General features: G+C 42.1%; 2 protein-coding genes across 3 annotated transcripts; both read left to right on the top strand.

Moving 5' to 3' along the window:
- The first annotated feature begins 844 nt into the window (after positions 1-844).
- On the top strand, positions 845-3,151 carry nif3l1 (NIF3 NGG1 interacting factor 3-like 1 (S. cerevisiae)). The gene is made up of 6 exons (XM_068306161.1): positions 845-1,199; positions 1,389-1,542; positions 1,858-1,981; positions 2,168-2,306; positions 2,777-2,860; positions 2,967-3,151. Exons 1-6 carry the CDS (start codon positions 845-847, stop codon positions 3,149-3,151), a joined length of 1,041 nt encoding a protein of 346 aa, XP_068162262.1.
- On the top strand, positions 3,147-9,574 carry tbx6 (T-box transcription factor 6). Of its 2 annotated transcripts, XM_068305380.1 has the most exons (10): positions 3,147-4,213; positions 4,642-4,787; positions 5,225-5,521; positions 6,435-6,642; positions 6,841-7,108; positions 7,212-7,355; positions 7,482-7,552; positions 7,640-7,704; positions 7,797-8,070; positions 8,251-9,574. In XM_068305380.1, exons 3-10 carry the CDS (start codon positions 5,452-5,454, stop codon positions 9,419-9,421), a joined length of 2,271 nt encoding a protein of 756 aa, XP_068161481.1. In that variant the 5' UTR covers positions 3,147-4,213; positions 4,642-4,787; positions 5,225-5,451; the 3' UTR covers positions 9,422-9,574. The 2 variants fall into 2 exon arrangements, with proteins under 2 accessions (XP_068161481.1, XP_068161479.1); XM_068305378.1 differs by having other exon boundaries at positions 3,147-4,787.
- The last annotated feature ends 1,340 nt before the right edge of the window (positions 9,575-10,914 follow it).

The following is a 10,914-nucleotide window of genomic DNA, read 5'->3' as shown; positions in this document are numbered from 1 at the left end:
CCTGTCATTTTGAATGGATGAGTCAAATTCAGTCAAAAACACTCTGAGAACCAAAAATGGAGAATTTAAATGTTTTAATTTACTGCAATCACATCATCTTATAAAGGCAGAACACCGTGTACCTGAACACGTCATCGTCTTGCCAAGCCAATCAGAAGACGTGTAATTCACGACCAATGAAATCCATAGTAAGAGGATAACGGGAGCTCAAAAGGGACAATTCTTGAACCTTCCAGTAAGACGCGCTGTACCTTCCGGGATAAAGTTATTCAGCTTAAGCATTTTAATGCTGATTTTTCTGAAGTAAGCGACTAACAATACTGTGAAAACTCAGGATTGCACGCCTTTCTTAATTTGGAATTGCCTTGTAATGTAGTTGCGCACATTAGCATTCAACAGTAAGCTAACTAGCTAGCCACCTGTTATGCTTTGCAGCCGTCAGTGACAGTAACACATGGCTGTTGGCCATGTTTTATTTCTAGCTATTAACATAAGTTTGGTTAGCGGTGTGGCACTATGCATATAAAAACATCGGTTAACTCATCTGCTGTTTTCAAGGTAGAATTAAATTCGAGTATTTGTATTTTGCCCATGCAGGTCTCCACTGATGTTGACTGGATGTAGAAAAGTTTCTCTGACATTAGTTCTACCCATCTTTAGAAGACCCTGTACCAGGAGGAGCTTCACCACACAGACAGCGCTTCACTATTCATCCAACCCTTCATCTCCTCAGTCATCTTTTTACAGTTTCCTCACAAGACAACAAACATCAGTCCCCTGCTTCCCATTGGACTGCGTCAGCCCCACCCGTTTTATCTCTCAGTCTCCCCACTGTTCAGGCCTGATGGAGCTAAAAGAAGTTCTGCAGGTGATGGAGCAGCTTGCTCCTCTGTCTCTTGCTGAGTCGTGGGACAATGTGGGCCTGCTGCTGGAACCTAGCAAATCTCGCTTTGTTAAAAGCATCCTGCTAACCAATGACCTTACAGACGCTGTTATGGAGGAAGCAGAGGCTATGAGCTGTGACCTCATTATCTCGTATCACCCTCCTTTGTTTCGTCCCATCAAACGTCTGGTTCAAAAAGACTGGAAGCAGCGACTGGCAATCCGAGCTCTGGAGGCTGGGATTGCAATCTTCTCTCCTCACACATCATGGGATAGTGTTAAAGGAGGTGTGAACGACTGGCTGGTTGGGGGACTTGGTAAGAGGTCATTCTGAATGGAAAATGCATCTTACACACACCTACAGTAATTGCATATTTGATGAAGGCGCTGGTTAAAGTCTCGTGACACATAACCCTGACTGAGTGGTCAGGTACTCTGACCTGGTTTCACATGGATTGCCCTCTATGTTTGGTTTTCCATCTCTGGTGTCTGTCTCTAACCCCCAGGTAGCGGTCAGGTGTCGGTGCTGAGTCAGGCTCTTGTTGGCCCCTCCCACAGTCACAAAATGGAATTCACAGTGAAGAGCAGCGAAGAACTGAATGCTATAACCAACGAACTGAAGGCTTGTGACCGTGGATCCTCACTACATTATGTTTGCAGGTCCTGTACATGTTTGCATGCGTAGTCATGAATGTCTTGAATTTCTTAAGTTTGATATGCTTCAGACTTTTTTGTACCAAAACACAGCTTTAATTTAAACATAATTTACAGTACTGTAATGTACTGCAGTTCAGCAGGATATCATCTCACAGCTTCTATATTTCAAAGATGTGAAAAGTAATACCAGTTTAAATGAAAATTGCATAAAATACATAATTAAAAGGTTTAACCGAAGGTGATTTGCTCTGGTGTATAATTAGTAGTAGAATAAAAGGGTATGAGTTATAATTTGGTTGCCCACTGCCCTCATAACAGACCAGACAGCAGTGAGATCCATGTCAGTGTGACCTGCAGTGACTCAGCGCTGACCCCTAGTGTTCAGACCCTGTTACGGCACAACGCACCCTCCCAGTCCCTCAGCATCCTGAAGTTAGAAAAGGTACAGCTAAACACACCTGTGTTAGTTGATGAACTGAAGCACATCAAATGATTCAGGAAATTACCTGCTGTCTCGTTTGAGAGAAAATTAAGAATGTATTTATCCTATTGTTTGGATTTCATAAAACAGCGATCCTTATAATTTGGCTTGATTACTGTTAACATTTCGATCTTTTCACCCTTGCAGCCTCCCCTCCTCGGACATGGCCAGGGACGACTTAGTGTTTTAGATGAGCCAATCAGTGTGGAATCAGCTATTCAGAAAATGAAGTCCCATTTAGGGTTGCGTCATCTCCGCTTGGCTCTGGGATCAGGGAGGACACTTGGTAATGCAGTAAGATATTGTAATGATTAAATTAACTTTTTTCTAATGATCTTATGAACAGTTTGAAAGATATTGTTTTGTTTAGTAAGAACCCAAGCAGATTTCTTAATAGATCTGCAGTTGTTACACTGGAACATAACTTATGTGCTGGTTTAACAAATTAGCACAAATTAAATCAGATCAATCAGTTGGTTATAGTTTTGTTAAGTGTAAACCCACAGGCTTTTGAGTCAAAATGTCACAACATAAAGATAAGCAGTACATGTATACATAAAGTTGACGGTAGTAAATAAAATGTATAGCAAATGTACTTACCAAAAAGTTAAATGCCATACACAGCTAGTACTGCCAGAGTTATGAGACTAGGGGGAGGTGATTGAAATTTAATTTCAAATGTGTTTAATTTATTTATCAAGCTCTCCTTTTATATATGTTTGTTCATCATGAGATGATTACTGTGATGTTTTCCAGAGTCGTCTGTGTGTGCTGCGGCTGTCTGTGCTGGATCTGGGGCGTCAGTTCTGAATGGAGTGAAGGCAGACCTCTACGTCACAGGTAGATGTTTTAAACCAGCTTTCACTCATTTTCATTTTTGATATAAAACGGTTCAAATTTACTTGGACCAGTTCTTGCACATGTAAGTATTTTATTGGTTATCCAGGTGAGATGTCCCATCATGAAGTTCTGGATGCGGTGGCAAATGGAACCAGTGTCATTCTCAGTGACCATAGCAACAGTGAGAGGGGTTTTCTGTCTGTCTTCAAGGAGAGGCTGTCTGTGCGTCTTCCTGACAGTGTAGCAGTGGTGGTGTCGAGGGCCGACAAAGACCCTCTACAAGTGGTCTGACTGACTCACACTAGCTTGAGTTTAATTTTCCCTGCTTTGATTGGATGGAAACTCTCTGTCTGCATTAACTGATAACTGTGTGTGACATTGTGACGCTCTTAATGTATCTATTGATGAGCAGAGTATTTCCATATAACCATGTCGTATTTAGTAATGAAAAGTGCTGCGTTTGGTCATGTGGTACAATTAATCATATACTTTAGGCGGAGTCTTAACAAAAGTAGACTCTGGTTGATCAAAAAAAATGGACTGTGGGGGTGATGGGTGGGATAAAATGTCCTCAAACAACCAGTGAGAAGATAAAACCTTATAATCTGGAAACTGAATGCATGTGTATATTTATGGATACATTTATCCTAGCAACCAGTGACGAACGCTTACTTCACTGTACACAAAATATCCCTAAAAGGAAGTGTTTGCATGAGGCATGCAGATAAAGAGCCATAATCCTCATCAGATTAAAAGATTATTTCATCATAAACATGCTCTAAATTAAGTGTTGAAATGGAAGCATCTGCAGCCAATCTGAGCCAACAGTCACCAACAATGACAAATACTTCAATGAGGGCATCCTCCAGTGTTCTTGAAATAGTCTGACCTTTCAACCTGTGTGAGCAAACAAGAAGAAATCAAACCATTTAGCACATACATGTCAAAGAGCAGCCCTTTGATAATGCTGAATGCACTGTAAACAGAATACATTACCTGCCCCCTCTGCTGCAGCAGTTAAAAAAAACAAAAACCACTTGCAATCGTCGCTGGCAATGACAGAGTCTGGTGGCTGCAGCACCAGGAACACACCTGTTAGTCCGTAAAAACGTTACGGACATCACACATTCAAGGTGTCTCACTGTGACGTTCACACCTCCACTTCCTTTCAGTCGTCACTTGTATTTACCCTCCACCCCTCCTGACCCCACACACACACACACACACACACAAATACTATATGCACGCACAAATGGGAGAAGGAAAACAACAACTAGAACAACATTCAGACCACACCTCTGAAAAACGACTCCAGCTGTCACTCTTTGAGTTGGAAGAAACATCTGTGAGCAGGTACGTTTGATCCACTGAGGTTCTTTTCCTATTCCGAGATGACAACACATTGCATCAAATCAATAAACTGCAAAAAGGCTGCATTGATGGTGTAAAATAGTCATTTACTATAAAGCGTGATGTATTGGCAAGTCTTCTACAGAACATCTGGCTGCAGTTGGTTGATGTGCTTAAAATCTTATGTGAGGAGTTGTGACCATTTTAATTCAATGAATTCATGCAGTAATAACATGTTATACATTGTAGTATATGTAGTGAATTAAAAGTACACGTGAGCAGTACTGATCTCCATGTGATTTAACCAGAAATCCTGTCTGCTCACCAAACATCCCTCATGAAGCTGCTCTGAATGTATCTCTTGGACAGAGTTAAATATTGTTCGTTTACCATCTCACATAAACTTCAAGACACTCATGTTTGCCTTGCAGCCAAATTGCAGCCATCGGCCAAACTGTCTTCCTCTTCCACCTTCATTGGAGAGGTATTCGTCCCCTGCTGAGAAAGCCTAATAAGCAGACGGGTGAGAGGAAGAAACGTGTCATCAAGTCATCAAGCAGCCACAGGGGAGCTGCCGGTGAATAACACATTTTTATGAATGGGAAAGGTTTAAATTTCAGGAACTTTCCCCAGAATGATGAATCACACAATCTGTAAAGTAAGATTACAGATGAATTAATGCTGTCCTAAACAGCAAATGATAAATATTTACAATTGATTAATGATCAATTTTTTAGATCCTATACCAACATTGCAAAGTGAAAATTTGCTTCTGAGCCGAATAAAAGGCTACAGACACATGAACATCAGAGCAAACTGGAGGTGTCAGAAGCACTACTAATGTATGAAATGGTTGTTGGTGCATTAATGTGCAAATAACTCCATACTGTAATCTCGTGGATTTAAGCATTTTACCTCTATTGACAATAACTGAGACCCATATAAAATGCTACATGGGCAATAAATTAAACATTTCGTAACAGGTGTTTTTTGATGTTTGTTGATCTACAACAGAGGGAAGATGAGGGTGGAGAAATAAAAATGGGACATTTGGCCTTCAGTGTGAAGCTTCACACACCTATTTAACAGAGGAAGTCACAGCGGTGGGCATTAGTAAAGGACAGCAACAGAGTAAGAGCAGAAGTCTGAGGGGAGATCTTCAGGGCTGATGCCACACAGAGCATGCTGAAGAGGGAATACTCCTTTCCAGCAGGTGAAGACACAAACCTACACAAAGATAAATGCTGAGCATGGAGATGTATCCTAGTTTAACTCTGGGACCTCAACGGATTGGAGACTGTTTCTACAGAGGTCAGTACATGCAGACATTTCATTAGATATGGAATGGGATTTAATCATTTTAACTCTTTAAAATTCAAATTTTTAAACCAAGGTCTTTGTGGTTTCAATCCTAAATTTACTCGCCTTCAAGTACAGAGACATTAAGATAATTCCGGTTTGTATAATTAAATAAATGCTGGTGATTAGTGTTTATCGCCAGGTATGACTATGTTGGTCAAACCAGCATCATGTGAAAACATCAAGAAATTTAAGAGACACTAAGTCACTCAGACTCTAGCAAAGTATGAAATCAAGACTATAAAATGAGAAAATAAAACATGGGTGAAAGAATTCCTAATCCGTAGTGAGTCAGCAAACATTACAAATAGCACTTTAAAAGATCTTTCAAAATATAGGTGAAAAACTGTAAAAGCACTGAATTTCTATCATTAGCAGAACAGTGCTTTCAGACCAGCTATGAGCTGACTTTGCAATATCAAAGTTGTCATCAAACTCAATTAACCATTGACCAGTGACGTGCAGTCAGGGGAGGCAGGTCATGTACGGCCTCAACTGCCATCATAAAAGATTAAAATTGAAAATGGAAGAAATAAATGGTAATATTTATCCAGTGATGTGAATTATATAGATATTTTCCGTTTAATGTCATCAATTTTACATTATTTTTACTCAAAATCACTGAATTTTCACATTTACCGCTGAAATACTGAGCAGAGACCTGCGGTGAGGCTCCAGCCAGCAGAGCCTCACCATGGATTGGTCAATGGCTCGACTAGCTGTGCTGGTACGCTCTACAGTCAGATCGTAATGCTATCTCTATATGTCGCTATTAAAATGTTCAAATATGTTTGCTCTATGAATTAAATTTCAAGAGCAGCCATTCATTTGTTTTCTGCTCGCCTTGCCTCATTGTACTCCACAGACCGACAGGCTCCACCCCCCGTGCCTCTGTACCCGCCCACCTGCGACTTGTCGGCGAAGGTCCTGCCCCCGAGGTTGCTGGCCCCGCCTACTAATGATCCTGGCACCAAAATCTCTAAAAATGAAGTGAGGATGGAGCTGGAGAATGCCTCTCTATGGAAGCAATTCAGCTCAGTGGGCACAGAGATGATCATCACAAAGAAGGGCAGGTGAGACGGACCATTTAAACCACTCTGTTCATATCTTAAATATAATTCTTATATTATTTATCATTGTGTTGTTGATCTATTCAGGTTCTTCAATCTAATTTTTACTCCCTACTCCCTTTTACCATAATATTGAACACTAACCCATGCGCAAGCTGCCAATAACAGTCAAATTTCTGCCACTTTCTCTCCACATATTAGACGGATGTTCCCTGGGATGAGGTTAAAGCTGTCGGGCCTGAACCCATCTCTGCGTTACATCCTCCTCCTGGACATTATCCCAGCGGACAACTCTCGCTATCGTTTCCAAGGTGGTAGCTGGCAGGCTGTTGGCAAGGCGGAAGCAAGGCTACCAGACCGTGTTTTCATCCACCCGGACTCACCTGCCACAGGTGCCCACTGGCAGAGCCGCACCATCTCGTTTCACTACGCCAAGCTCACCAACAACACTCTGGACGCACAGGGACATGTACGTAATACAGGCTGACTGACTCATTACAAAAATTGCAGAGCAATACACTCAGGTTTTATATTTATGGTACATTTAAGTCAATCTCTCCTTTCATTTCCAGATCATCCTGCATTCGCTGCATCACTACCAGCCCAGAGTCCATGTGATTGAAGCCAGAGATGTGCTAAGATGGGGTGGAGGACAACACTCATTTGTTTTCCCTGAAACTCAGTTTATCACAGTCACTGCCTACCAGAACAACAAGGTACCACAATGGTACACGTTTGTCTGAAGAGCGTGATGATTGTGTGCAAAATGACCGCTGCATAGAAAGGGTATAATTTCTCAATTTTACTTACTAGAGTTAAACTAACTATGAAATTGTTTTCAGATCACAGAACTGAAGATTTGCTCCAACCCCTTTGCTAAAGGCTTTCGTGAGGATGGAATGAACAGCAAAAAGTAATTATCAACACCCACGAATAAACATTCAGACACTTCACCTGGTTGTTGCTGATTCTGAACGACCTCTTTTTCTTTTCTCTGCAGGCAAAGAGATGCAAGACAGAAGCGCAAAATGTCTGTGTTGGCAGAACCGTTGGATGGGTCTATCGGTACGTTTGATAACGAGTGCTACATCTTAAAAATCGTTCATTTGGACATTATTTTGTGTTACTTCCTTTATTATGTTTTCTGCATCTCTCAGTGAACTGTGATCCATGTGAATCAGCTGAGCTGGTATCACAGTCGCTGAACGCCACCACCGACTCCGACCTGCAGACCCTCAGTCTCTCCTCTCTGCCCCCACTGCCTGACCCCTCCTGTGGATTCAGACAAGAGGAGGACTCCTATCAGGACACGCTGGCCCCAGAGCAGCCGATAGACCTTGGCCAGGCATTCATAGCATCCCAAATATCTGACATGAGGATCTCCTTGCCCGACACACCAGGAAGTGAGGTGGCAAATAGTTTGATTGAAAGGTAAATGTTCCAAAAAGAGGTGAATTTGGTTCTGATCATCATTATCATTACAGATGAAAAAATGTCATAAGCCAAGGGATCGTCTTTTATAGGGGCAGAAATCAGTGATTGTTATTATTGCTTTTATTGATTAATAAATTCTTCAAATTAAATAATTTACCACATGTTTCTCCCCCACAGTGCTGACACGTCTTACACCTCTACCTTCCCTGCGGCTCAGCCCAACTCCTCTTCTTTCCGCTCAGCTCCTCTTCCTCAGCCATCCTCCACCTTTTCCTCTCTTCCCATCTCAGACTCCTCAGATCCGTCCAATCCTCAGCCCCCCATCCCCCCTATCGACTACCCTTCCATTCTCTCCTCCTCCCCCATGCTTTCCTCTTCCACCACTCCCTCACTCCAGCAGACCTCCTTCACATTCCCGACTCCACCTCCATCCAACACCTCCTCACCGCAGCCGCTGCTGTCCTCTTCCTCTACCTCTGCCAACACCTACCGCAGCGACCAAGAGACAATCAGCCCACGTACGCCAGCGGACGTCTCTTTTCCTCCTCCAGCGTCCACATGTCAGGCAGGCCTTCAGGACCAGATGTCGGCTCATTCCCTGCTCACCCAACCCAACCAGCCGCTGCAGGATCAACCCATCACCAGTGGACATAACCAAACCTCTGACCAAAACCCCGCAGTGTTTACCTACCCAAATATCTTTCCTGCAACTCCTGCTCCAGTTACCACTCAGCAAACTCACGGCGGCCCCACATCGTTCGTCTTCCCTTCTGTCTCAACTCACATGCAGAATCTGTCTATTCCAAACATGCCCCCTAACTCCACCCACCCCACCCTGCATCTCCCGAACCTGAACCACCAAACTCAAGCGCCTGCTCTCACTGCCGCCTTCCCGCCTTCCTCCTTCGCTCACCCGTCGTCCTCGCTCCCTCACCCTCCTTTCCAGCCGTCGTCATGCTTGGCTGTCCCTGCCTCTTCCATGCCAATGCCACAACCAGCTCACCCTCAAAACCTGCCCAATCCATCCAGCTGCTCCTCCACCTCGTCTTACCCTTCAGTTGACATAGGGGGCATCCCTCAGTTCAACCCTCCTGCTACTTACCGCCCAGAGATGGTTCTGCACCACCCTTCCCTTCTCCCTCAGCTAGATCCATCCCTTCCCTCCAATTTTCCCTCGTCTACCCCCCCACCACTCTACCCCGCCTTTCCATCTTACCCTCTCCGGCTTTGTCAGGACCCTCACTCGTCTCTCTCCATCCCATTCCGGCACCTATTCAGGCAGCACCAGCACAGCCATCCACACCCCCAGGGCTCCTACTTGGATATGAGCACAAGAGCTGTGTTTTAGATAAAGGATAGTTACTGTTTACTAAGAAAATATTAGCTTGATAGTGTTTTTATCCTTGTATCATTGTTTTATTGCTGTGTAATGTTAGTTCCAGTAGGCCATCAGTAGAACCATCAGTGTGTGTGTGCGTGTGTGTGTGTGTGTGTGTGTGTGTGTGTGTGTGTGTATTCAAAGGATTTCAGATGAAATTGAAGAAAATTTGTAAATAACTTTTACTCCCCTCAATAGTCATTCCAGTTTGATAAATAAAAAAAAAAATATTTTGTGCTTTTGTGTTTCATTTTACTTAACCTAACACTGATCATTTCCAGCAACAGAAGATTAAAACTAACTAGTTACCTTAAAGGCACTTTGATGGAGACTATTGCCCCCACCAAGGCCTAAAAGTGCCATTCAATGTAGTTAAATCTTATCCAAACGCAAAGGATTTTTCCAATGAGCTTTATTTATTGTAACTGGCTACCAACATAACTACTGAGTGATGAATGGCAATGAAATAGACATGTTTACTGACACCAAAAAGCTATTTTTATTTATGTCAGCCCCTGACATCACAATCTCCAGAGTAGCTGCACAACCAGTTACATTCCTCTACGGTCATCTTGTGGATAATTACCATAGACAGGACCATTAATTAAATAATGTATACAGTATACTGTTGTCTGCTCATTCATCTGCTGATTTCCTTAGGTAACCTACAGTTACCACATACTGTAGGTGTCTGTTGCTGAATGAAAGCGTGACAAAAGTGTTCTTGGACATTCAAAGACTATATGTGACAACATCAGTTCTGGTATTTTCATGCTGGGTTGGTCAGTAAAGAAAACAAATATGTGAATATAGCAACTATGTGATTGACCCGTATGTGAAACTGGATATTCTAGGCACATGTAGCAGTTAATCTTTCCTCCTCTGAGTCACACTCACATTAGCATATAGCAAACTCATCTAGGTCAGTTAAGAACCCTTTTTTGTTACCTCCACCAATGAGGCAACTTATTCTCAGTTACCACTGATGTTTTATATATATTAACTTTATATATATATATATATTTATATATATTAAAAACTTGGTGGAAGGATTAGTCATATCAATTAAGCTTTGACTTAAAATATACTGAAGTCAAAGAATTGAGGCTTCCACCTCCCACTGTTTTTAAAATTTTTAAATAAGTTTACCAAGCACACAAATTCAAACAAAAACTTGTGCAACAGTGGATCAAGGGTTACAGAAAGCAAACTGACCAGGACTACACACGGAACACTATAACACCACTCAAACAATTTAGGTTGAACGTCAGTGTTACTTTACATTTTATAATGTGAGTTTAATGCGACTGTGTTTGTGTTTGACCCTCTCTGCTACAAATCTCAATCCCTAAACCAAATCAATAATTGTATTTTACAGCAAAATGTATCTTTAAGAATGTGCTATAAAAAGAAAATAACAATTAAAAGCCTAATTCTTAATATTTTATTTAATTTTCTTACCC

Source organism: Antennarius striatus, chromosome 21 (assembly GCF_040054535.1).
Source record: "Antennarius striatus isolate MH-2024 chromosome 21, ASM4005453v1, whole genome shotgun sequence".
Taxonomy (NCBI): domain Eukaryota; kingdom Metazoa; phylum Chordata; class Actinopteri; order Lophiiformes; family Antennariidae; genus Antennarius; species Antennarius striatus.
This window is presented reverse-complemented; position numbering and strand designations above follow the sequence as displayed.